The sequence below is a fragment of the Trichosurus vulpecula genome, chromosome 4 (assembly GCF_011100635.1).
Source record: "Trichosurus vulpecula isolate mTriVul1 chromosome 4, mTriVul1.pri, whole genome shotgun sequence".
In the NCBI taxonomy this organism is placed as follows: Eukaryota; Metazoa; Chordata; class Mammalia; order Diprotodontia; family Phalangeridae; genus Trichosurus; species Trichosurus vulpecula.
In genome coordinates this window covers 440,375,733-440,402,872 of record NC_050576.1, presented here as the reverse complement: position 1 = coordinate 440,402,872, position 27,140 = coordinate 440,375,733, and the positions used below count along the sequence as shown (strand labels likewise).

At 47.1% G+C, this 27,140-nt stretch overlaps 1 protein-coding gene across 10 annotated transcripts in view; it reads right to left on the bottom strand.

The window, feature by feature from the left end:
• Positions 1 to 27,140, bottom strand: part of DLG1 (discs large MAGUK scaffold protein 1) — a 223,965-nt gene that overhangs the window by 5,019 nt on the left and 191,806 nt on the right. For 4 of the 10 annotated variants that reach the window (XM_036754322.1, XM_036754328.1, XM_036754329.1 and 1 more), the window contains 7 exons: positions 18,238 to 18,307; positions 11,604 to 11,637; positions 8,333 to 8,374; positions 5,927 to 5,977; positions 1,603 to 1,704; positions 1,301 to 1,473; positions 314 to 423 (listed from right to left, as the gene is read on the bottom strand). In XM_036754322.1, coding sequence (XP_036610217.1) covers positions 314 to 423; positions 1,301 to 1,473; positions 1,603 to 1,704; positions 5,927 to 5,977; positions 8,333 to 8,374; positions 11,604 to 11,637; positions 18,238 to 18,307 — 582 coding nt within the window. Of the gene's footprint in view, positions 1 to 313; positions 424 to 1,300; positions 1,474 to 1,602; positions 1,705 to 5,926; positions 5,978 to 8,332; positions 8,375 to 11,603; positions 11,638 to 12,096; positions 12,197 to 18,237; positions 18,308 to 27,140 lie in introns of all 10 variants that reach the window. The other 6 variants (XM_036754320.1, XM_036754324.1, XM_036754326.1 and 3 more) reach the window with 2 other exon arrangements.

Here is a 27,140-nt window from a genome sequence, read left to right as displayed (position 1 = left end):
AAACGTATTGCTCTGCACACCTTCAGGAGCACCAGGCTCCTCCTCCCACAGACTAAGGAAGGGCAGTGGCAGACTATCCCCAGCACAGAGACCCCTCTCCCCTAAAAGTGGGTCAGGCCCCCAGGAGGCGAGGCAATCGGCCCACTCTGGTCTTTGATTAGGGCTATTTAGAAAACCAGCTGCTAAAAGTCTTAGGTATCAGATAAAATGTTTTTACTTTGCCCTCAAACTAACAGGCAGTTTTAAGTATTATGTCCTAGGTAAATCCATGAAACCCTTTACTGGGACCCAGAGAATTTTATTTTAAACTCACATGATATTTTCCACGGATTTGGGTTTAATAAAAACAGAGATGGGGTAGAGCTGTGCAATCTGCAGCCTCTTGATGGCATTTCCTGAGACGTCAAGAATGCAGTGTTTGCCCTAAAACAGAAAATCAGAGAGGAAAAACTTCGCCAGTAACTTTCACCACACTGAAGGGCCAGTCCCGGGGCGGGGTATTCCTGGGGACTTCCTGTCTTCCTCTTCCTGAAGCCCAGGTGAGGCCCTGGACACTGAGCCGGGCCCAGAAAGCTGCTCTGACACAGACTGATAACTGCTGAGATTTTGATGCCAACGTTTCCTGGCATATTTAGATCTTGGTACTAGGGGCCAGCACCTAGATCATCTGCTTCTGTACTAACAGTGGGAACACTCTCTTACTATTTTCAGTTTCTTTCAAAGCCCAACTCAAATGCCACTCACCTGACCTTCCCAAAGGCTAAGCCTCCTCCTCAAATTCCCATCTATACCCACCCCCATCCACAGGCTGTTTCTGCCAAGGGAGTGTAAGCTCCTTGTGGGCAGGAGCTCCAGAGGAGTTAAGCTGAAAGGGTAGGAAGTGGTGGTCAGAGGGGTTTTAAAATTCTGTATGAGACAGACAGAGCATGTTTATAGGTAATGGTCAAATCCAGGGCATGACCTTCCCTGTGTTCCGCTGAGGGGGGAGGGAAGGAGCCTGAAGCAACACCTACCAGACCCACCCTCCCAGGTCACTGCTCTGTATGGAAAGTGTCCTGACTGCCCATTCTCAGAGTGAGAGGAGTCTGCCCAGTTAAGCTTCCTTTTGCCTAAAGTCTCACAAAGCCAACTGAGGTCACAGCCTGTCTTGGGAAAAGAGCCTCTTACAGAGGTGAAAACAGAGAGGACACTAATGAGTTCTGGTGACCGCCTAGGCCTCCTTCTCAGATCTGAAGTGGCCACTTGGGTTGCACCCATCTCTCCAAGGACAAGCCCAGGCCCCCGGACCAAGGTCGCTCACCTTCTCGGCAACCTCCCGCACAGACTGGACACTGGTTCCGTAGAGGTGGCCATTGTACTGGCCGGCCTCGATGAACTTGTGGTCTTGGATGTCCTTTTCCATCTGCTCCCTCGAGGTCACAAAGTGATAATCTCTGCCGTCCACCTCGTAGTCTCGCTTTGGTCTGGTTGTGTCTTTAAGAACAAGAAGAAAGATGCCCCGGGGGTTAAAAGGGGATCTGGGATCAGGGAAGGGGGAGCACAAGCCTGCACTCAGAGAGGCCTGCCAAAGGCTTAACTTCACTTCCCAACAGGGATACTCACGCGGGACGCAGGATCCAAACTTATCTGGGAATTCCGAGATCAGATCATCATTGATCCTGTCTTTCATCGGTCCCAAGACGATCACGGGTCGAGTGTAACTAACTGTACAGACGGAAACGAGGACAGTCACTACCCTGAGAATGACAAAAGTCTCACCAATGTTGCTGCTGAGGGAAGTGCCCGTCTGGCATCTCTCCAGACACGAGTCCCAGCAGGCAAGGGCACGTCTACTTCTGTGCCACTAAAGCTCACTAAAATCTAAAAGGAGTCGGCAGTCCTCTTGCCAACAGTCTAGCTGGCCTGGCTTTTCATCACCACCGGCATCTGGAGCTGGGACACCAACTTTCCTGGCTGCACCCTTGGGGGCGTGGCATACATAGCTCATTAGGGTGTCCCTGAATACTCTACCATAAAGGATGTTATTTTTATTCACCAAACTAGAAAAATAAAAACTTAATTTTTCTTTAAGTGAACAATCTTTACTACAACACCACCACATGTCCATCACACCTTCTGAGTCTGGGCCTCACTGCATTGCTGGTGAATGCCTGGCACCCAGTGATGCAGGGATGTGTGGCCAGTTCGAGTTCACGTGCCCACAGATGCCTTACAAACACTTCAAAAGGATGCAGACAAACAAGTCCTTTGCCAGAAAGACAGGACAAAGCCTGATTCCTAATGAGGGGCCGGGGACAGGCGAGGACTACAGCATCTCTGGTGCCTCTGCTCCCTGGAAGGATGGGCACAACAAGCCCTGAAGGACACCACACAAGGCAGCCTCTGGGCCCAAGGAGACGAGAAAGGGGAGAGGGAACCAAGATTTCTGTAGCCCTACTGTGTGCGGCCCTGTGCTAAATGCTTGACAAGGGTTATCCTGCTTGTTCCTCACAAGTCTGAGAGGCAGCCGCTGTTATCATCCCCATTAGGAAACAGAGGCAGGCAGAAGTGGAGTGACTTGACCAGGGTCACACAGCTAGCAAGCATCTGAGGCTGCATTTGAACTCAGCTCTTCCTGATTCCAGGTACCTCACCCCACTTGAAGCCTGGGGAAACCCTGAGGTCCAAAGATGTAGGTCACCAGAGGCAGAGGTTGCTGCTGGCCACAGGCTGGGCAGGGTTGGGGTTCTGTCCTTCTTTGGGTCTGGCACATTGATCAAGTGCTGACTGAGCACTTGTGTTGGCAACCAAAAATGGGCTCCTTAGCACTTAGTCAACAAGTGGCCTTGACTAGTTTGGCTTTTTCCCCTGAACTGAATGCTGTTTGTATGTTGGACTGGAGTAAGCTTGTCGGCCCCTTCACCTTGCTTCCCTTGCTTAAGCTGATGGAAAGAACCTGTGCTTTCCCGGTCAACCCCTTCACCTTGCTTAAGCAGATTGAAAGAACCTGTGCTTTCCCCGGCGTACCTTACACCCCCGCAGAAGCTGGATGGTTAAAAGCAGCTCCCGTTGGAGCCAGAGGCTGCTACAGCTATAGCCACAGCCACAGCCACAGCCACAGCCACAGCCAAAGCAGGAGCTGCCAGTAGCAGAGCTGACCTACGGGAGGAAGCTGAACAAAGACTTCAGGCCAGTGGGTAATCTTTTTACCATAGAGGGGGAAGCATGATTTTGCTTTACGCAATCATGCTTCTCTGTAGCCTCCTGGTAACTCTTTCAAGGCGTACTTATTGGGCCTGGAAGCTTTTGATCAATATGTCAAAATGGGGATGCTGGTTCATGGGTTGGTTACTGTGGAGCCTAAATATATGTTTTGATTCTTCTGCCTTCTACTTTGAGAGTTTCTTGTATCCGGTGGTTCCGAACCTTTCAGACATGTTTATGATCCTCTTTGAGATTATAAACTCTGCCCTCCTAATACAGCATCCCAGGGTTATCCTCAAGGGCTGGAGCATTTGGGAGGAAGCTGTTGTTGAAGATGAGATGGGGGGTTGGGCAGGGATTTGACCAATGGTTAATCAGCAAAGACTTATTAAGCACCTGCCATGGGAGTGGTGGTGAAGGGCCCTGGGCTCAGGTTCATGAAGGAGGAGGGGAGAGCTGCCTTCAAGCATTCCAGGGGCTGGGCTGTCCCCAAGTGCAATAAAGTGGGGGCAGGGGAGAGAGAGACAGACTAACTGGCTAGATCCTGGGGGAACGGGAGGATGGAAAACCAAGCAGGGCCCAGCCCGTGGAGCTGCGTGGAGGCTCCTGGGTCTGTCCCCATGTCCAGTGGACAACGATCTGGGGAGAAAAGAGCCGTGACCTCCCAGGAATGTCCATGGACAATGAGGGGATGAAGGTCTCAGAGTAAAACAGGACCCCCTAAGCAGCTCAATGAGTTGCTCTGGTGCCTGGTCATGAAGGGTGGTTCTGATGATTCCCATAAGGTAGAAAAGCAACAAGGCACAGGCAGGAGAAGAGATGGCCGGGCCCCAAAAGCAGGGCTTCCTCATAGAGTCATGCCCAAGGATTTACTGTCAACATCTACTGCATGGTGGGCCAGGCATGATGGAGACCAGTTCAATTAATGAGCAGCCTCTAGCCATCATGAGCTGACATTGCAGAGGAGGGGGAGACAATAAGAGGCAGACACATTTATTCTGCATAAACAAAAGTCATTCAGACAGAAACAAGGGCTCTGGGAGGGCAGGGAAGGGGAGACAGGGCCTAATGAGGCTGGGACATGGCCTGGGTGAGGTGACGCAGGGCTTTCCGTCATTGCCATGGCCTTGGCCACCAGGGCTGCAGCTCTCCAGGATGGCCTGCAGAGGCTGGAGGGGCTGAGGCCGGAGCTGAGCTGGCAGCTGATTGGCTCTTGGGGTGGAATGACCTGACTGGCAGCCAGCTGGGTTCTGCAAAGTGCTTCATCATCTCATCTCATTTGATATTCTCTCTATTTCCCAACCCTGGATCTTTACATTTATGAGGAATAAACTCCCAGCTCTCAACACTGTCTATTTTCTCCCTAACCTGAGCCTGACAGGAAGCTGTTCAGATCATGGTGGGCGCCCTGACAATGCACAAGCACACGTGGCCTTTCTTGGGGTGTGTTCCTGTGCATAGCTCTGGCTCACTGTCCTTTTGTTCCCTAAGTCCCCCTCCAGAGGCCTGGGTGAACGTCTACACCAGGAAGGGAAGCCATAGGATCCACTTGGTAGGAATTAACATCATCTGGAGTTGGGAAACCTGTGGCCTCAAGGCCGCATGTGGCCCTCGAGTGTGGTGACCCTTTGAATCCCTTCATGGGATAAATCGCCGATAGAATCTTTCCAACCAGAAAGCCAGCAGGAGTAACGGGATGAGCTAGTTTCAACGTCAGACATGTGCCACAAATCCCTGACTTCCAATAAACCTGCCACATCTAAGGGTCAGGGTCGCCCTTTTGGGCTCTGGAGTTGGCCTGGCCCCATCACCCACCCATCAGGCATTCATTCTGCACAACAGGCTGTGTCCAAAGATCACTTGTCATGCCCATGTTGGATGGGATCTCCCAGGCTATGGAGGCTCATTCAGAATAGATGGCACCCAGCCTTCCCTTGAAGGTATTTCCTGAAGGGCGGAGGCTACCCGTGCCATTCATCATCTGTATCAAGTCTCTCCTCCTGGCACCTTCCCCACCTGCCATCAAGGACCAGGGAGAACACATCTGGCCCTTCTTCCATGTGATGGCCCTTTCGATATTTAACAACAGCTATCATGGGTCCTCCTATGTCTTCTCATCTCTGAGCTAAAGACTCCCAGTCCTTGCAACCAATCCCCATACGACAGGGAGTGAGACCCTTCCCCACCCTGCTGGCCTGCTTCCTTTGGCCAGTCTCTGGTTCATCAATAGGTACCCTAAAAAGGGATGCCCAGCCCTTGACTCTTGTACCCCACATGAGGCCAGACTTGCACTGAGAGCAGCAGCACAGCCGTGCCTCTCCAAGAAGCTGACGATTCCAACCCTCACCTTGCTGCCCCACACTGAGCCTGTGGTCCTCACAGCTTTTCTCAGACCAATTCCTGTCTGGCCACATCTCTTATTCTTTCAACTTGGAGAGGGTGGCTGGCTGCACCCCCGTCAGCTGGCTAAGCAGGGATCTGACCCTGAGCACCCCTCCCTGTTAACTGTGCCACCTGCATACACCTGCCTGTCTGAGATGTCCCAAGGAGACAACGGTGTAAATGATGGGGAGGTCAAACCACGTCTCTTAAAACAAATATACAGAATAAAATCTGAACATCACAGCTTTCCCCCAGAGGAAATTAGCTCCCTTCTCCAAGATCAGGGAGACATCCAAGAGCATTTTACATATTTGTAGCTATGCAGGTAGGAACATTTACATTCAGTGGATTTCACACAAACCTTCTTGCTGATTCACTGGTTCATAAGACAGGACATATTCTTCTTGACCACCTGTTACAAAGTTAAAATGCAGATGAGAAAATCCAGAAAGAACCTCAATTAGCATCCATCCATCCATCCATCCACCCACCCACCCATCCATCCATCCATCCATCCATCCATCCATCCATCCATCCATCCATCCATCCATCCATCCTTAGGTTTATGCACACATAAAATTTGTGTTTTCCTAGCTTAAAAAAAAGGGGGAGGTATCAAAGAAAATGTTTCCCCACTAAAAGAACTGGTAAACCATCAAATCAAAATGATGAACTTGAAAAATTAAAAGGAACAAAAATATACATAGAGCCATTCTATTTACATGGTAACACATTTTATGCTGGTACATTTGTTAAATCTCATTTTGTGCTGTTGTAAGTGGGTGGAGATGAACTTTTATGCATGTATGAAGACATAATCACTGTTATAGTTTTTAAAACTGTAATTTCCAACAGATCCAAGGCACAACACACAGATGCTTGTCTGTCCATCCCTATGGAATCATCTCTCTGGCTTCTAAAAGTAATAAAATGTTTAAGAGGGAATTAGAAACAAAACAAATTTGCTTTTTTAGGATGGAAAGTTGGAAAAGACTTTCCATATCACTCCTAAAAGAGGTCACTGTATGTCACTGAGAAAATAAACCACCTCATATATTGTCTAAGGAACCGGCAGCTCCTTTATGGAGTGACACTTCTGGTACGCTCGGAATGGATGCAGACAGGATCCAAGCCCTCTCCGCTCTGGAAGAAGGACAGCTTGGAATTAAATGAAAGAGCTCACACATTCTGCTTTAAGTTAAAAGCTTTTGAAATGTCAAAGGAAAGTGTCTGCAATGTGCTTCAGCTGCCACAGCCCTCCTCTGAAATGCAAGTGCTAACGTGCAGGAAGGCGTCTTATGTAAAGATTCGCAAAAGTCTATGAGTTATAATTGAATCAGACCAAGTTCAGAAAGAAGCTAAAAATGTAATTCATAAAACCCTAACAAACTACCCTAAGCCAGCAGAGACCACAGTGGGCATCTATTCGACTCTGGGCTTCTAAGACAAAGGAGGGGGAGGTAGCCCCAGTGAAAGCCACCCATCCAGACATTTCTCCTGGGTGTAATTCACAGACACCAACATTCTAGGAATGGCAGCTGAAGGGCCTGTCTCCCCACCAACACCTTTCCCTCTATTCTTATGCCTAAAGCATGAGCTTTTGTTGTTTTAAACTCTTTCAGTGGATGGCACTGAGTCCTTAACCTCTTTTATTTAGTTGCCAAGTGCATTTAACAGTGGATGAAAGAGACACTTCACAGGTTTGTTCAACTATTGCAGGTAAAACACTGAGGAATCTAAGACAAAAACATGCGGCCTAGATGTCTTCAAGTCTTAAAAAGCTCATGCAATTGGATGGGGGTGGGGGGAGACAGTACATACTCTCATGACCTCTTTGGGCTGGTGAGGCACCCAACCCTCCACTTGGTTGTTACAGCTCCTGCCACCCCTACCCCCCATCGATATGGAGCTGCCTTATAGAAGAAGTCATTTTTTTTCTACTTGGTCAAAAAGTGGTCAAAGGGAACATTGTCTAATAAAAGCCAACCTTGTCCACTACAAATGAGGATCAAAAGTATATACTGTCACCGTGGCAAAACACGAAAGCAAAACACATATTAATAGAGTGGACCTTTTGAACAACCATACTCATCTGTAATCAAGACTGCTTTCAGATTAGACAGCAGTGAAAAGAAGTTAGAAAGGCAAGTTTAATTTTTAAAGTGTTGTAAATTAAAATAAAAAGCCCCACTTCCTCCCCACCTTAACTTTTTTGGATGTTTCACCAAAATAAAAAGTCAAAAACCCTCAAGTGGGCTAGAGTTAGTAAGGGTGAGATAACAAAAAGAATCATGTCAGGAAATCGAGAATTTCTTTTCCTGTCTCATTTGTTTGGCCAAAATTCATGGCCATCAGCAATGGCGAGTTGAAAGCAATCAAATTTGGTGACATAAAATCTGTGACTGGGTTATTGTAACTTAACCTAAAAACAGGTGCTGATTTACTACTGTTGTTAGAAAGCATCTTATAATTTAGTGAAAAGCACAAAAAATTAGGTTTTCTTCAAATGAGAAATTTATTTCTCCTAAGAGGTTATAACACATTTCACATGCACTTGGTAAAAATGGCGGCTCGTTCTTCAAACAATTCACGCCAAAGCTGTAATAGATGTGGACATTTTTAAAAAGTTGCTTCCAATTTTTTCTCTCACAGCGTTCATTTGTAATGAACACCTACCATTCAATAGTTGCAGTCCACATTAAGGGAAATACACGAAAACAAATTAAATTAGCAGGGATTAAAAAGAAAGAAGTCACAGAACACTTACGGTAACTACTTTCACTATCGCTGGCATTAGAAGTTACGTGCTCTGAAATTGAACACAATGAAAAAAATCAGGAACCACAATGTCATAAAGTTTTAAAAAAAGCTGAGAAAATGATCAAAATACAGACAAGCTGACATCACAAAAACTGAGATACAAAGCACACATGACCAACGAGCTTATCAAAGAACTGCTGATTTTCTTTACAGAATTTAATTCCATCTTAGACACAAAAATCAAGCAGGCAAAGTTACCTTTAGTAGGCACACTCTGAAATGTATCTAGCTAACATGAAACAGGTGCTGAACTACTCTGAATGCCCAGCGAGAATGGCACAAAAAAGGGCGAGGTGTAACCGAAGCCAGTCTCCGGAGTGCCAACTTAGGCTGAGATTTTGTGCTGAGCAAAGCAAAGCCTTCCTCAGAGGCAGAGGGCCTCTGGTTTTGGTCCAATTCCTTTTTTCTGACTCTCAAGTGAGACAATATCTCAAGTTTTGAGTTTACAGGCAAAGCCCTTTGGAAGGCATAAATTCTGAAACTTTAAAGAAAATAAGAGGAGGAAAATTTAGGAGGTAAAACTAGGCTTCAAAACTTCCAACACTGGGACTGTGATGATGACAGCTAGGCCGCCATTTTGAAAAGTAAACACTGAGCCCAGACTACCACTTTTAGGGAGCTGGACTGCAGCCGTGTTTCCCCTAAAACAGGCCCTACCTTTCAGGCTAATTCTGGCCCCATGAACTAAGCTTCACCCCTGCCTATCACACCACTACTGACTCTTTAATGTGTCTACACATTCACCCACTCACCCCAAGCTGGCTGGTTTAGGGGCTGCTGCTCGTGCTAACTGGACACTTGGAGGACAATGAGGAAAGAGGAAATACATTCCTTTGAGGAACTGACTGCTTGGTTTGGGGCAGTCGCTGACTAGGGCATGGGAAGTACAGACATCCGCTGGATCCAAAATGATCTCTAAGAAGACAGACATGGCTGTCTGTGAGATTTCCCTAGTATGGCAGGGCCTGCTCAAGCCTGCCCTCTGTGGGCATGGCCTCCAAGAAACCAGGGTCAGTTTGCCAGCCCCAACAGGGTCCCTGGAGGAAGTGAGGACAGCAGGAAGACCTCAATATCTAGTGACTAGGAAAGCTTTAAAATTGGAGCGGAGGCAGGGTGAATTCTAGAGAATGTGGACAGGAAAAGGCATCAGTTATACCTTATCACCCAGAGAATCTCCTAGAATCAGAGTTCTGAAAGAAGCCACTTTAAAAAGAAAAGCATGAATGTTTCAGGACTAGGACAGGCAGGAAACACTTTTCAGAGAAATGAGGCTACATTCTCTACACATCGCTGACCAGCCAATGCCGAGTTCTGCTCCTGGGGGCTGGGAATGGGGAAAAGAGCAGAGGCACCTGTGCTCTGACCTGAAACACGATGTCTGATTTTTCCCATCAAACTATTCTGACAAGCAACAAGTGAGCATTAAGTGGAAGTGGAACTGTAATCTCCTTGATTGAAAATGGATGCACATATCTGGCACTGCTGTCAATGTGAGAATCCACCCAATGCTACAAATACCATGGCCTAAAATAGACCAGGAAGGAGGAGAACCCCCCTCTCCCCAGTGCTCCGGTGCTCACAGAGCACTGCAGAAAGACTGCCAAAGGGGGGGCCCAAATCCACCCCCCACTCTCAGTTTAGCTTCTTGGCTGCTGCCGAGAACTGAGGCCTGAGGAACCGTTGGTCAGCATGGCACCTGGCTGCACTGCACGCTGCCCACAGAACAACCGCCTCCTCGAATTTCTCTGGACAGATGCTGTTCAGCCCGGGGCATGAAGATGTCTCCATTCTCATTTAGTCTGAGAGCATGCTCAGTTCTACTATAAATTTCTTATTCTTATCCCACACAAACTGAGAGACATGAGGATGTGAAAAATCCAACTGTGTCCTTAAACACATAGAAATCATATGATCTCAAACTTCCTACAAGTTTTTCATCCTGGAAGATGACAGATTTTTAAATTTATTCCCATTTACTTCATATTATTTAGTCTAAAAGCAAAAGGCAGCCTGAGAGAAACTGAACAAAAATAGAGAAAACACAGATTACGTGAGTGTGAAATTCAATGCTTGCCTTTCAAATCTGTCCTCAGAAAACAGAAATCAAATGGGACAGAGTCGGGGTGGGGCTGGCAGAGATGGCCCTGATCTTTAAAGGCCATTTGGACTGTGATGCTTCCATGAGAAATGACCAAGCTCCAAAAAGCGAGGGTAGCCAGAAGGTTTAGGAAGGACCACAATGGTATGATAATCGATGTGAAGATCAGAAACAAGATTATCACTCAGACCAAATTAAGGACTTACAAGATGCACAAAGGTATTCTGACATGACAGCAATGCACACACTAGCAATTTTGATGCTTTCCTTTATAAAAAATGAATGTGTTAACTCTGCTCCAGCGTTGAGCTCATGGGGTGATTAATCTGAACAGAGAAGCCACTGAGGGCCATATTTCCCTGTTACTCCCTTCTCTCTCCTCTCCACTGCCTTTTGCAAGCTGACTTTCAAAAGGGGGGAAAGGGAGGAGTCAGAAGGGTTAGACTTCACTATTAGCTCTTCTGCTTTCTAAATTAATGCACTGTTCCTACTGCAAGTTCCCTGAAACTCTTTTCCTCTTCGTAATCCTACATTTAATACATGAATGCTGTGATGTTAATGGTTTTCGAGCATTTAGTCCCTAAAGAAAACTTTATGGCTACTGAGGTCTCCCCCAACTTTGAAGTTCTGTGATATAAAGGGGGAGACGGGGACGATGGAGGCTGGCAATGGCCTAGGGTGCATCGACCAAATCTCAACAGTCAGAAGCCGTGCCAATGGAGTCCCCATGGACATCTTCCATTAAGTGACGCCTCACCTCTGCTGGAAGGGCTCCTGTGATGCCCATTCGTGCTTTGGGCTTTAATGTGGCAGAGCATGCACATCACGAGGCTTAGTTAGTTTTTAAAAAAACATAGCAGAGCATTCAATTGTCAACAAAATTACGAAGAGGAAAATGTGTTTTTGAACACACGGAGGAGTAATTGTGTGATGCATGTAGGTACATCAATGGAGAAATAAAACCCACAGGCGGGTTTACGGGGAATGAGGCATGTCATCATAAGAACTCTAAAAGCAGGCTAGATTATGAGGCTCTCTAGGCCAGAAGGCGCTGCCGCTAATGTGGGAACGCTCTGACAAAGCCAGGTCTGTCTGGGGACGGGAGTGTGGGGTCACTTACTCAGGCCTTTTGATCCCATGTCGTCAGGGATCTCCTGCAGAGAGTAGTCCCCAGAGAGCAAGCGATAAAAAGACAATCAAAGAAAACAGTCGTCAGTCATGTACAAACGGGGAGCTACAACAAGAGACAGTTCCAAGACCATGGCAGGTGCACACGCTTACACAGGGAGGTCACGGGAGCTTGGAGGCTTCCAGGGAATCAGCCCCAACAACTTTGTTCTCTGCCTCAGAGGCCGCCGAGCCACCATGTGTGGACCGGCCACAAGTGCCAGGACGTTTTAAAGAGGTGAAAACCTCATGGTTGCCGGCAATCTAGCCAAGGGGCTAAGGCTAGGAGGATTCCACTGACGGTTAAGTGCCACGAGCCCCCGGTGCCAACTTGGAACCTGCTGGCAGCTTCTCTATCACCTGGGGCAGCCCTTGAAACTGTCTCCATGGTAACAGCCTCCCGTGGGCGAGCGATGGCAGCTCTTGGCTGGCTCCTGCATACTCACGGTCAACGTCACTGGTTTCCTGCTCACTCTGGTCCTTGCTCTTGTAGAAGGGGAACTTTCGGGGAAAGAGGTTCTTTTTACGCTTGCCATTGAGTGACTGCTGAAGAAGAGAAGGAGGGCAAAACAAAGGGGGTCTAACGTCGGTGTGGACAACGGCCCAGCCTAGCAGCCCTGGGGAAGCCGACTCTCGCGACCACAGCATGCAGTTTGTAACTGAACTGAACTCTCATTTTCACCAGAGATAAAGTGACCTTCTGAGTGTTCACAAAACCCTCCAATTGGCCGTGGTACAGCCCAGGGCACTCAAAACTCCCTGCTGAAACTGGGCATCGATGCTACTTGACTTAGTCTTCAGATTGACTCATCACTGCCAGGCCAGAGGGCAGGGCTTCTGGCCGTAGCAGTGAATATCTCATGCAGGCCCTGACAGCCTGGCATTGAAGTCCTTCCCCCTAAATGACCTGAGAGGCGCCTACCAAGTGTTTCTGAGGCTGATAAGCCTCGGCAGGCCCGGGGTCGGGGGTGGCCCACAAGGCGGCTGGATACCAGCGGCCAATCACTCAGAGCTCCAAGGGCTTCTGTGTCTGATGTCACAAAGCTACCAAGTGCCTGAGTCCAAATTCGACTCCAGGCCCAGGACTCCAAATACAGGAGATTTCAGATCTCAGTTTACTCTTGGGAAATGACCCTTTTCCCAGACTGACCTTTCCTAAGGGATGCTACCCTTTGCTTACACACATCCTGCAGCAAATTCTAAAAAGCCATCAAAGCCCCTCCCTGGTCTGGTGCTGTGCTCCATTCTGCCCACCAGGCAGTGGGGGTGGGGGAGCAGGCTGCCCCACTTCTGGTCCTGACCTGAGACCCTTCTCTCATCCCTGTAATATACATCACCAAAGGCCAGTTACAACAAACCCAAACTTTAGGTTCTCCCAAGAACAAAAGCGCTAAGGGGCTAGATGTTGGTTCCATTCGGGTCATGAGAACAATCTGGGTCTCCTGACCCGGGCCTGGTTTAAGATTTTCCTATGGGTGAATTCAGTATTTGCTTCATTTCCTTCCCTCACCCCTGACCCTCATTGTGACCCGAATCTCTCCCTGTACTAAGAATCAAGCAATCCTCCACTGTCCTGAGCTGCATCCCGGGGCAGGGGGCTCCCCTTCGGTGGAGGGCTTTCAGGTTGCGGGAGGACAGACTGGGCTCAGATTCCGCACTGCTTCTCTTGTTCTAGCCGGGGCCCTTTGGATGCCGGGTCCTCCCCACTCTTCCTCACGCCTCCTCTTACCAAGGCAGCCCAGCAACCCTTGGATGCATCTCTGCCTGACTCTCAAACCACAGCCCCTCACCTTGAGGGCCTGCCTTCCACTCATGGCCATCTCAATGGGGCTTTGCCTTGCTGCCTTCGCCACACTTCCTCTTCTGACAGTCTGGGAGAGTGCTGAGGACAAAATTTACCTAGTTTTTATACCACTCCGGGGCTAAAGATGGAGAGCTAAGGCTAGGCAGGAGGACAAGCTAGTGAATTTAGAACCAGTGGCACAATGAAGCGTCATCACCAACGGCTCAATGTCCACTCCTTTAGGGGAGTGCTCAGGGGTGAACGGCTCACTGAGACATGAGGGACAAAAGGTGGAAGGACAGTTAACAACTTCAAGGACTAGGACATGGGGCTGAATCAAACAAAATGATTTTCAAGGAAAATAAATGTGAAGTCTCGGGTTCAAGAAATCAAATATGACACGGCCTGGCCTCATCTCAGAAAGACCTGAGGGTCTTTAGTGGGTAGCAAACTTAGTTTGAGTTAATGGTGTGCTATGATAGCCAAGAGAGGAATGGGACCTGAGGGTGCACTGGGGCACCAAGTACACCAGAAGGAGGTCAGAGTCCCACCCCTGGCCTGGTGGGACCTGGGGATACTGGGTCTGGCTCTGGGCACCATGTGTGAGCCAAGGATGAGGAGGGTGGGGGCTGAGGTAACCCAGGCTCCCAGGCTGCATGCTGCTGGGCTGAAAGAAGGGCTCGTATATCCTCTGGGGACTCAGCAGCTGTCTGAGGGTCAAGAGGAACAAGGCTTCTGCTTGGCCTCAGAGAGGATGGCACTCTTCCCCCAGGGAAATGCACTGCCTATTCCAGGGTTGGCCTCCCCCTCAGCTGCTGTCCTCAAGTACAGCACATATGGTGCTCACACCCAGACTGGCCTGGCTGGTCTCTCAGCAGTCTGCTAGTGGTTTTTCTGCAGTACAGTGGCCCGCCTCCCCCACTTCTAGGGAAAACCTCTCTTTCCCTGCTGTTGAAGAACCTAACCCGCTCAGGTTTCCTCTACCCTAGGAAAGAACCAAAGAAAACCCTGTCTTCAATTCTGTCATTCCTTTTGACTGCTGTCCTCTCCACGATCTAGCTTCACTCACCTGATCCACAAAGGTTCTCTCTTACCTGCCAAAGCTCACCTTCCTTTTTGGAACTTTCGAGGCTGCCGGCCAGGCCCTCCTGCCAGACACGCACTCTCCTGGCTCCCTTCTTGTCTGACTGCCCCTTCTGTGGCCTTCAGCCATCCCCCGCCTCCCCAAGCTCCAGCCGAGGCCTGAGGTTCTCTCCCTTGGGAAGATCACACGTTTCCAAGACTAACTTATGCAGTGACTCCCAAATTGCTATGACCAGCCCCAACTCTCCCTGGACGCCCTTCTGTTCCCCTAACTCCTGCCCTTCTGATGATGACCTTGTGCTCCCTCACCTCATCTCTGCCAGCCAGGCGGGTGCCCAGCCCCTTTCTCTCCACTCCCTCTTTACCACACAGCACAGAACCACTTCCTACTGTCCCCCAACTACGGCAGCAATCTGGGCCACTGTCCTGCTCAGATTCCTCACGAATTCTTGCCTCCTAATCCCCCCTGAGTTGGAAACCGGCCTCAGTCTCCAACACTCAGGGGTACTCAGAGCGACACAGAAATGCTGGCTCTCGTCACAGTCACTCTGAGCTGCTAAGATTGCTCCCCTCCTGCGAGGCTGTCTCCCCTGCTCCGGGGCTTCCCTGGTCCCTCGGCTCTCAAACGTGCCCAGGCTCCTTCTCATTCCACTGTCGCACCAGGCCACTGCCCTGCCTCACCCTTCCTCTCTCCCAGGAGCACGGACCCTCTACACAAGCAGGGAGCAGGACTCGGTGCCCGGGCCTCATTTCTTTCACATCTGCCTCGTTGTGTGCAGGCAGGGTGGAGGGAGGTGATTAAGTGTCACTCATTTCTCCAGTGAAAGGAAGGAAGAAGTAAACAGGAGGGCATCATTGTCTCTCCTGCCTACTTCTCTCAAGCTCTGGGGATCCCGGGTAGCTTTCTCCCTGTTCTAAGCCTCTGGCTCCCCCAGGAGCACATGTGCCCTGGCTGGAAGCACAGTCATTTAAGTGACCCAGACCAGGTCAGCCTCATCTCGTGTTAACATAGCTTCTCATGGACATTTAAGGCAAAAGGAAGTCAGAATTACTCTGATCATCCTGAGATTACAGCAGTGATCACGGAGAGAATGGCAGCTTCTTTGGCTCTGCGCTCTTACAGGTATATACTATGTTTACACTGCTCTTTTAACAAAGAAAAGTGCGTTGTGATTTAAGTTTCAAGGCAAGGCCCGTGAAAATTAATAAGCAACATTCTACATCGAAACAACAGACGGCATATTTTGATTTGCCATCTTGGTGAAAGTTCTGCGCCAGCTCGGCTTCGTTCACTAAAGCATTTCTGTAAATCTCTACGCTTCCGGGCGGACCGCATTTTGGACAGCCCTGTTGTACATCACGATCAAAGGCGTGTGACACATTTAATATTTGTCAAGTAGCATCTTATGGATAAAAATCCTTAACCGAATTCAAACAGAAAAGAACAAAGAAAGGCCTCCATAGGCATTTGGGGACAATCATCTGACCTTCTTTTTAAGACAGGCACATGTAGGGAAAATGTCCGCATGTGGCCTCTCCGTTTGGCTCTGAGGGTGGCAAAGTCTGGCCATATTTGGGGCTGCCCACCAAGACCGCACCCCTCTTATTACTGCGTACATTGTAGTGAGAGTCAGTTTCACAGCAAACAACCAAAAGAAATATGAAACTAAAAAGTACTGAGTCATGGTTGAAAAAAATCAGTCAAAACGTGGTATCTTAAAGATATCATAAGAACACAGAGGATGGGGAACTGCTGGTTAGTTGAAAGGTATTAGTTGTATTAAATTTCCTATGAAACCCTCCACGTAACTATCAGAAGCCAGATGAAGAATTCAGCCCAAGCCAAAGCCAAGAACATGCAGAGGTAGCCCAAGCCAGAGAGCATGCTTGCATGGGCCAGCTTCTCCGTTCTCCCAAAGAAAGCCAAGCTGCCATGTAGCACGCTTCACCATCGACACGGCTGGCAGGTGGGACGCTGAGAGATGTGGAGGAAGGGTAAGGATAGAGCAAAAAAATCACAAATCGAACTCATGGTGTGAACGTCACGTAGCTGGTTACGTAAACTTTTATACCTGACGCTCTGAAACATCCGTATGAAAGTACGAATGATTTTAAGGAGAAACCGAAATGTTAAAAGTTTGCAGCTGAGGAAGAAGAAAGGGCAGGGAGCAGAAGAGGCCGTCGGAGACAGGAAGGCAGTTCTCTATCAATGGCAAGCGTATTTCCCCCCACTCTCGTCATGCATATCTGGGGTGCTTGTGTTAGGACACAGGGCCTGGGTACAAACTGGGTTATAGTCAACGGATGACACTGGGATTTAAATGTCGTTAATGCCGTTAACTGCTCACAGTTTAAAAGTTACAACATGCAATTTGTCACCATCAAGATATACTTACTGCAGACACCCCATCTCTTCCCAGCCCTAAGCACTGTCTGCAGGGCCCCCTGAGACAACACACTTAGAGCTTTCCGGACTGCCACAAGGGCAGGTGTCTCAAGGCTCCCCTGCTCTGACCTCATGAAGCAGAGATCAGGCATGATCGTGTTAGCACATTTTATACAGAGAATACGCAAAGTGAGGGCCTCACACAGGTCTAGCAAATCTGTAAGAGGTCTCTGTGTTGACAGCTTATCTAACATTTTAGTGCTAAATGAACCTCTTCTGGAAAAGGGTTTTAAAAGTCATGAAGCACCTTTATGGGTGGGGCGGGAGGGTGGGGGCCCATAGGAGAAACCCTAAGGTCTTAGATTTCCAAGCTAGAGGAACCTTGGAGATCACCAAGGTCCCAGAACAAGTTCATGGCAGAACCGGGGCCTGAATCTCGGTCTCCTAACTGCCCGGCTCCTGCTCTCTTTCCTAAAACGTATCCAGCGCTAGTGTCTCAAAGAGCTGCAGGACACCCCTCCCTCTTGACTTTGAGTGACGAATGACATTTGGATTTGAAGGCTGACACAGGTGAATCAGGGGCAGAGATCATCGATGGGCTTTCTGTAAGGGACTCAGGCCAAGTCTCCATGGGTGTTAGCCAAATGGTTGGCTTTTGGGGAGCCCTCAGAGTGCCTCAGTGCTCTCTGCCCCTGACACCAATTACATTCCTATGACAGCCTTTATCTGTGCCAGTCACTGCAGCAGGCAGAAAAGGGTCCTAATTATGACCCTCTGGATGTTTATCACACCCGTTCAGAGCACCTGAGAGGTGTAAGCAGACTTCCAAAACAAGACTGACAAAGCCTGCAAACGTATCTAACAGTAAGGTAACAAATCTGAAGTAATCTTAGAAAAAAAATTGGGGGTGGGGGTGGGGGTGGGGTGAAGCAAAGCAACCAGGAGAGTCCTGTGAGTTCACACATTGTGATCCATCACCTTATGCTCTTATGGTCCGAGGTTTTTTGACCATCTCAAAAGGTTCACCATGTAATCATCTACCATTATTAGTGATAACGATGCCAAATAATTCTGGCCTAAGTGACTGTGGCCAGATGGCGGGTTGAGACTCAATGGAATCCGTCTCATTCAGAAAAAAAGCCCTTTTACTGAAAGGCTGCTGCTAAGAATATTCTCAGTCAACAGAATTTTGGGGGAGCCATACTTGTTTCTAAAAGACAGAAGACAGTCATGAATTTTTTGTTTGACAAAAAGATCACCCTTAATTTAACAATCCAGCTCAACCGCAAAAACACAGAGTAAATATCGTCCAAAAGATCGAGATTTCACACTTACCCCTTTGTCTCCTCTTGTTTTAGAATTGAATTTCACTGTTTTTAACCGGGCTCGTTCTTTCTTCTCAACTCTGCAAAAAAGCACCCCAAAGTGACTCCATCTCACAGCAACCCGACAGGGCCGTGTTTAAGACCGACACCAAATTAGACACACCGCTGGGGCAGCTTCGGCCTTAACGAGGTCCTTCCAAACAGTAACGGTAACAAGCAAAATAATCTAAATGACTGAAAAGTGTTGTTCCTTCCTTTCATGAGCCTGTGGTGCTATAAGAAACTCCTCAAACAAAACCATCCAAAATGACTTCAAAATCCAGTATATTTGACATAGATATTCTTTCCATCCCCGGTATCCCATCTGGGGGCCTTGGGGTCATCATACTAAGAGTCTACCATCTATACACCTTACAGAGGGTATGGAACAGAGCCCAGATGGCAGAGAAAAGGCAGGGCCTTGTCTGAGCTCTTCCTCAAACCCCTTCAAATAATGCCCTAAAACAAATCTGGGAGCAGCAGAACCCATAAAAGGAAGGGATGAAATAATTTTGTACCCAAATACAACTTAGAAGGTTGGCAGGAAAGGTCTGTTGCATTGAGATAAGAGCAGAACGTAGTCCAGTGCAGGCTGCGCTCATGCAGACCTGGCTCCAGAGCAGACTGAGTCCCAGCAAACCAGGAACAGGCCCCGGGAGCCACTGAATCAGCCACGGCAGCGGCTGCTTCCAGAGCTCTCAGCCCATAGACGGTAAGGGGGTCCAACAACTGGTCAGGAGATGACAGGGTTCTCTTTGCTGGCACTGAGGCAGGACTCTGTTGCTTTGCTCATACGCGGATCTGGGTGGCAGACCTGGGGCGAGGAAGAGCACGAGCCCAGCAGAGCTTGTGGCTACAATGCAGCAGGGACCCTCTTCACAGTTCCAGGGAAGAAAAGAGTGTTTGTGGTCACTCACAGACCACAGCACAGGCCAGGAGAGGAGCAAACACCTCTCCTTAGATCACACCACCTTGGAAGAACTGAAAACTCACAGGTCTCTAAAAGTCTCTCTGAAAACAGCTGCACAAAACCCCTGAAGCTTGGGAGAATGCACCCTCCACCTTGGTAGCATGGCCCTACTTTAGCAAAGAGTTAAAAGTCAACTAACAGGCTGAAAAAATGAACACACAATGGGGAAAAAAACCTCTGACTATAGAAAGTTATTATGGTGACAAGGAAGATCAAAACACACACTTAGGAGAAGACAACAAAGTCAAAGCTCCTATATCCAAAGCCTCCAAGAAAAATATGAACTGGTCCCAGGCCATGGAAGAGCTCCAAAAGGATTTTGAAAATCAAGTAAGAGAAGTAGAGGAAAAATTGGGAAGAGAAATGAGAATGATGAAACAATATCATGAAAAACGACCCAAAAGCTTGCTAAAGGAGACCCCCCCCCCAAATACTGAAGAAAACGACACCTTAAAAAACAGACTAGGCCAAATGGTAAAAGAGGCACAAAAATTCACTGACAACAAAAACTCCCTAAAAAGTAGAATTGGCCAAATGGAAAAGGAGGTACAAAAGTTCACTGGGGAAAATAATTCCTTAAATTAGAATGGGGGGGTAGTGTGGAGCAAAGGGGAAAAAGAACAAAGTAAACGGTGCCCAGCAGAGAACAAAAGAAAACTTACAAGGGAGCAAAGAAAAGATGGACAGCTCTCTATACAACATACAGGTTTTCTGGAAATGGAAAGTTATTGTTCCATATTTTAAATCCTCTTGGGTTCTGCTGTGCACGTGACATGCTTTTCTTTTAAATTTTTTTTTAATTTATTTTTTACTTTTAGTTTACAACACTCAGTTCCACAAGTTTGAGTTCCAAACTTTCTCCCCCTCCCCACCAAGATGGCATGGAATCTGACACAGGTTCCACATATCCCTTTGCATTAAACTTATTTACACAATAATTAAGTTGTAAAGAAGAATGATAACCAATGGAATGAATCATGAGAAAGAGAAACAAAACCAAAAAAAAAAAAAGGGAAATAAAGAGCAAACAGTTTGCCTCAATCTGCATTCAGACTCCCTAATTATGACATGCTTTGTTTTCTTTTCTTATTTTGTATTTAAGTTTATGATATGTTTTTATTTTCTTTTCTGTTTACATTCCTACATGGGAAGATGATACCTGCAACTCATATGAAATTCCTCACTGTTAAGGCAGTTAGAAGGGGTATATATAGACAGAGGGCACAGGTCTGACTTGAATATGAAGGGATAATATAAAAAAAATGAAGGGTTTGTAAAAAAAAAAAAAAAAAGAGGAATGTGCTGGGAGAAAGGGAGAATGGGGTAAATTATCTCACCTAAATGAGCCAAAGAAAAGCTTTTACAGTGGAGGGAAAGCTGGGGGAGGTGATGGAGGATGCCTGAATCTCACTCTCATCAGAATTGGCTCAAAGAGTGAAAAATTCACACATTCAATTGGGTCTAGAAGTCTATCTCACCCGACAGGAAAGTAGGAGAGGAAAGAGATAAGAGAAGAGGGAGGGAGGAAGAGTGACAGAAGGGAGGGGGTGGTCAGAAGCAAAACCCTTTTGAGGAGGGACAGGGTGAAAGGAGAGAGAGAATAGAATAAATGTGAGAGGAAGGAATAAGATGGAGGGAAATATAGTTAGCAAGAGTAACTATGAAAACATTTCTGAAGCCAAGTTTCTTTGATAAAAACCTCGTTTCTCCAACATGTAGAAAACTGGGTCAAATTTATAAAAAGAGCCATTCTCCAATTGATAAATGATTGAAAGATATGAAGTCAGTTTTCAGATGAAGTAATCGAATCTATCTAAAAGCCATATGAAAAAATGCCCTAAATCATTACTGATTGGAGAAATGCACTACCTCATAGCTATTAGATTGGCCAACAGGACAGAAAAGGAAAATGACAAATGGTGGAGGGGATATGGGAAAATTGAGACATTAATGCATGGTTGGTGGAGTTGTGAACTGATCCAACCATCCCATAGAGCAATTTGGAAGTATGCCCTAAGGGCTATAAAACCATGTATACCCTTTGACTTAGCAATACCACCACTAGGTCTGCAACCCAAAAGAGATAAAAAACAAAAAGGAAATGGCCCTACATGTACAAAAATATTTATGGCTGAATAAGTTGTTGTATATGATTGTGATGATGAGCAGGATGGTTTCAGAAAAACCTGGAAAGACTTACATGAACAGATGCAAAATGAAATAAGAAGCAGCAGGAGAACACTGTACACAGTAACAGCAATGCTGGAAGATGATCAGCTGTGAATGACTTAGCTATTCTGAGCAATACAATGATCCAAGACAACTCTGAAGGACTTAGGATGTAAAATCCATCCCTAGAGAAAGAACTGATGGTGTCAGAATATAGATGGAAGTATACTTTTTTTTTAAACTTTTTCTTTTTTGGTCTTTGTTTTCTTTTAAAATGACTACACATGCAAAATCTATGTCAATTACTTGCCTTCTCAATGAGGGAGGTGAGAATTTGGAACTCAAATTTTTAAAAACGAATGTTAAAAATTGTTTTTACATGTAATTGGGAAAAAATAAAATACTAAAGAAATATATATTTTTTTTTTTACAGAAGAAGGTATGGAACAAAAATAATCTTCCATTCAGAATTTATCCACTGAGGATACAGTGTAGCAAGATGGCGGCTGGAAAGCAGGGACATGCCTAAAGCTCTCCCCCAGGACCCTCCAAAACACCTATAAAAAATGGCTCTGAACAAATTGTAGAACTGCAGAACCCACAAAATAGCAGAGGGAAACAGGGCTGCAGCCCAGGACAGCCTGGATGGTCACTGGGTAAGGTCTATCGCACGGAACTGGCAGCGCGGGGGAGCGGAGTCCAGTGTGGGCGGCAGCAGGACCAACCAGACCAGGAGCCGGGCGGAACAGGCCCTAGCGCCCTGAATCAGTGAGCTGTGGCACTTACCAGACTTCTCAATGCACAAACACCAAAGACAACAGAGAAGGTTTGTGGGAAAAAACCTGCAGAGATAGAGTGAAAGGAGTTCGTGGTTTGGCCACCACCTGGGGAGCAGGGGAGGTGGTGCAGCTACAGAACTACAGCTACAGTTGCTTCCGGCCCCAGGCCCACCCACCCTGTGGGAGGAATTAAGTGGCGCATCAGAGCAGGAGTGCACAGCCTGCCTAGATCTGAGTCTGGTCCAGGATGGCGGTTCTTGGGGGAGGAGGAGTGCTGGTGTGGCAGAGCTTGCTCTGAAAACAACAGCACAGCCACTCAAGCTTGGGACAAAGTACTCTTTGCTCTACAAGCAGTCATACCCCAACGAAAAACTCAAGGGTCAAATAGTTGACTGTGAATATGGCCAGGCAGGAAAAACGGTCTCAGATTCAGACTCAGACTTTGGTATCTTTCTTTGGTGACAAAGAAAGCCAAAACATACAACCAGAAGAAGTCAACAAAGTCAAAGAGCCTACATCAAAAGCTCCCAAGAAAAACATGAACTGGCCCCAGGCCATGGAAGAGCTCAAAAAGGATTTGGAAAAGCAAGTTAGAGAAGTACTGGAAAAATTGGGAAGAGAAATGAGAGTGATGCGAGAAAACCATGAAAAGCAAGTCAATGATTTGCTAAAGGAGACCCCAAAAAAATACTGAAGAAAATAACACCTTAAAAAATAGACTAACTCAAATGGCAAAAGAGCTCCAAAAAGCCAATGAGGAGAAGAATACCTCGAAAGGCAGAATTACCCAAATTGAAAAGGAGGTCCAAAAGACCACTGAAGAAAATACTACCTGAAAAATTACACTGGAGCAAGTGGAAGCTAGTGACTTGATGAGAAATCAAGATATTATAAAACAGAACCAAAGGAAGGAAAAAATGGAAGACAATGTGAAATATCTCATTGGAAAAACCACTGACCTGGAGAACAGATCCAGGGGAGATAATTTAAAAATTACTGGACTACCTGAAAGCCATGATCAAAAAAAGAGCCTAGATATCATCTTTCAAGAAATTATCAAGGAGAACTGCCCTGATATTCTAGAGCCAGAGGGTAAAATAGAAATTGAAAGAATCCACTGATTGCCTCCTGAAAAAGATCCCAAAAAGAAAACTCCTAGGAATATTGTTGCCAAATTCCAGAGCTCCCAGATCAAGGAGAAAATACTGCAAGCAGCCAGAAAGAAACAATTTGAGTATTGTGGAAACACAATCAGGAATAACACAAGATCTAGCAGCTTCTACATTAAGGGATCGAAGGGCTTGGAATATGATATTCTGGAGGTCAATGGAGCTAGGATTAAAACCTAGAATCACCTACCCAGCAAAACTGAGTATCATGCTCCAAGGCAAAATACAGACTTTCAATAAAATAGAGGACTTTCAAGCTTTCTCAGTGAAAAGACCAGAGCTGAATAGAAAATTTGACTTTCAAACACAAGAATCAAGAGAAGCATGAAAAGGTAAACAAGAAAGAGAAATCGTAAGGGACTTAACTAAAGTTGAACTGTTTTGTTTACATTCCTACATAGAAAGATGATGTGTATAATTCATGAGACCTCAGTATGAGGGTAGCTGAAGGGAATACATACATACACATACACACACACACACACACACACACACACACACACACACACATATGTATGTATTTATATATATAGACAGAGGGCACAGGGTGAGTTCAATACGAAGGGATGATATCTAAAAAAATCAAATTAAGGGATGAGAGAGGAATATATTGAGAGAGGGAGAAAAGGAGAGATAGAATGGAGTAAAGATGCACAAAAGTGGCAAGAAAAAAGCAGTTCTGTAGGAAGGGAAGAGGGAGCAGGTGAGGGGGAAATGAGTGAATCTTGCTCTCATCGGATTTGACCTGAGGAGAGAATACCATACACACTCAATTGGGTACCTTACCCCACGGGAAAGGAGGAGGAAGGAGATTAAAAAGGGCGGGAGACAATAGAAGGGAGGGCAGATGGGGGAGGAGGTAATCAAAAGCCAACACTTTCGAAAAGGCACAGGGTCAAGGGAGAAAACTGAATAAAGGGGGATAGGATAGGAAGGAGCAAAATATACTTAGTCTTTCACAACATGAGTATTGTGGAAGGGTTTTACATAATGATACACATGTAGCCTATGTTGAATTGCTTGCCTTCTTAGGGAGGGTGGGTGGGGAGGGAAGAGGGGAGAGAATTTAGAACTCAAAAGTTTTAAAGCAGATATTCAAAAAAAAGTTTTTGCATGCAACTAAGAAATAAGATATACAGGCAATGGAGCATAGAAATCTATCTTGCCCTACAAGAAAGTAAGGGAAAAGGGGATGGGGCGGGGAGTGGGTGACAGAAGGCAAGGCTGACTGCGGAACGGGGCAATCAGAATATATGCCATCTGGGAGTGCGGGGGAGGGTAGAAATGGGGAGAAAATTTGTAACTCAAACTCTTGTGAAAATCAATGCTGAAAACTAAAATTATTAAATAAATAAAAAAGAAAAAAGGATACAGTGTACACATTAAAATGAGCATAAATCTTTCAGATAAAATATATTCCACTGAATTAATATAATGTTAAAACTCCACACATTACACGTAAGCCTTTATCTACTTCCATGCAGTGGTGCTCAGGTTTCCCAGAATGTCTCAAGTCCAAGACATACAGCACAAGCTCTGGTAGGCTCTCCTGGGCTAAGAAGCTGGAGAGGTCTTGGGCAGAAGGCCTAATGATAGGCCAGTCTACGCAGTCTGGACCAGTGCATCAAGAAAAGCTGCATACTGTGCGGTGAATTTTTCCAGGCATCATTCACTAATGATTACAACTCCTAATGAGAATCCCAGGAAATGACGACTTGGAAGCATCCCCAGAGACCACCAAGTATGCGCTATCACTGAAGACGTATCACCTGGATCCTTGGCCAGAAGGGATCCAGTCTTCTCTTGGCTCCTTCCGCTGCTGACAGAAGCAAATGGCTGCTTCCCTGTCTGAGGAGTTTCTTCACTGATTCTCAGGGTTCCAAAGGAAACCACCACACCAGCTGCCAAAGGCTGTGGGGACCTAGACATAGGGTCTGATCTCAAGGTGGTCTAGCTACCCTTGAGGACGTGCAGAACGGCATGTGGAGCTCCATGTATATCTTGCTAAGGCCTGTGCAAGGCAAGGCCACTGAGGCAAGGTCTGCGCAAGGCAAGACCGTACAAAGATAAGAGGATGTGGCAAGGTACCACCCTCGCAGCTGTGATCCGCATGGTAAAGTACAGAAATGTTTCAGTAGGAGTATCTGCATGGGAATGATCAGGAATGTTGCAATATAGTCAGCATCTATGTATCGGAGCTACATGGGCTATGTGAGACACGAGGCAGGATGTCCCAGTAAAGTATCAAAGATGTGCCAGTAAAGTAACAAAGCAATGCATTAGGTAATGGTTCAGAAACAGTATAAAAGTCTGTTGCTTGCATGAATAAAGTTGAGTTCTGATTCAGACTCCGCCCGACTCCATGGAGCACCTGAAGCTGCTGGTCGGCTTCACAAGGCAACCACTTTTGTCTCCTCTTTCCCATTTCAGACTCCACCTGCACACCCTCTGAAATGGGTCTTTCTTTCTGGCAGTCTGTGCCTGGCCACGTGTCTGCAAAGGTCTTCATCCTCCTGCCCCAAATCAAATGGCAGCAGTGTCCTCTGCCCATGTGAGGCACAAGAGGGAGGAAGCCATTGCCTGGCTCTCCGCTCCTTCCTGGATCCCTCCCCTGCAGCCAGTCCACCAACGATCACCACCACGAGACTCTTCTTGGACTCCCTCAGGGGTGAGGCCTGAGCATGCCCATCAGGGGCAGTCACTTCACGTGCAGACCCACGACTGCCTCAGCCACGTGACCCTCTGCCCTCCTCAGCCCTGCCTTCCTTTGCAGAAAGAAGCCACTTCGGTTTTAACAGGAGCCTTTGTGTACCCCGCCCCCAGGGAACCTCCAAGAACACCCCAACTGCCCTGACCATCAGCGGCACTGATGCTGTGGCCTCCACTCCTCCATTTGTATTACGAGAGGCACAGTGTGGAATCCTGTGCCAGGAATGACAAGCCATGAGCTTTCCTGCCCTCCCCTGAACCTGGAGGTGAAACGAGAGTGTCTCCACCTCCCCCAGCTACTGTGAGGACCACAGGCGAGTGTGTACACACAGCTCTTTACAGATACAGAGAGCACAGCTATTCTCATTTTCTGCCGGCCATGGGTTAGAGTGGGGCTGGTTCAACTGCACACTCTGTTCTACCCTTGTTCTTCGGCTCCTCAGGCTGTGCCCCCACCTCCCCCACTTGCTGGAGAAAAGTAGGCAACGTGCAACATTGCTAGCTGCGCCCTCACTGCCACGTAGCAATCTGTTACTGACCCTTCTCAAGCCCCCCAGTCACTAAGAACACGTGGGTTGTGAGCTTCACAGGTCTTCCTTCTCACCTCTTCTTTGGAGGTGAAGGCTATCTTCCCTGTTGCGTCCAGGTACCACCCCCCATTCTTCTGGTCACTCAGGTGTCTCCAAGACCCTTCAGCCTCCCACACTCCACAGATCCAATCCATCCTCAAGTCTACAACTGCCTACTGCTGTCACGGTCAATGTCATTGAAGGTTTCTCATGTTCTTGCAGGTGCAGGATGCTGTCCCGGCAGCAGTGAGCTAGAGCACACTAGTCTTCTGAGACCCATTCTCACACCTCAGAGTCCAGCCTGACCATTCCAAGACGGAACCGTGACACCCCATTAGGGCAGTCCATCAGCTGAGCCTTCTGTGACATGATACATGGACAACAAGCTAGGCCAGAGTTGAGCAGGAGGAGTCTGGGAAACTTGACACTGTTTTAGGGGGAACAAGGGCCATCATCTTTCTCACAAAAGTCTTCTAGTGAGGCTATCTGGTCTTAAGTTACTGACTTCC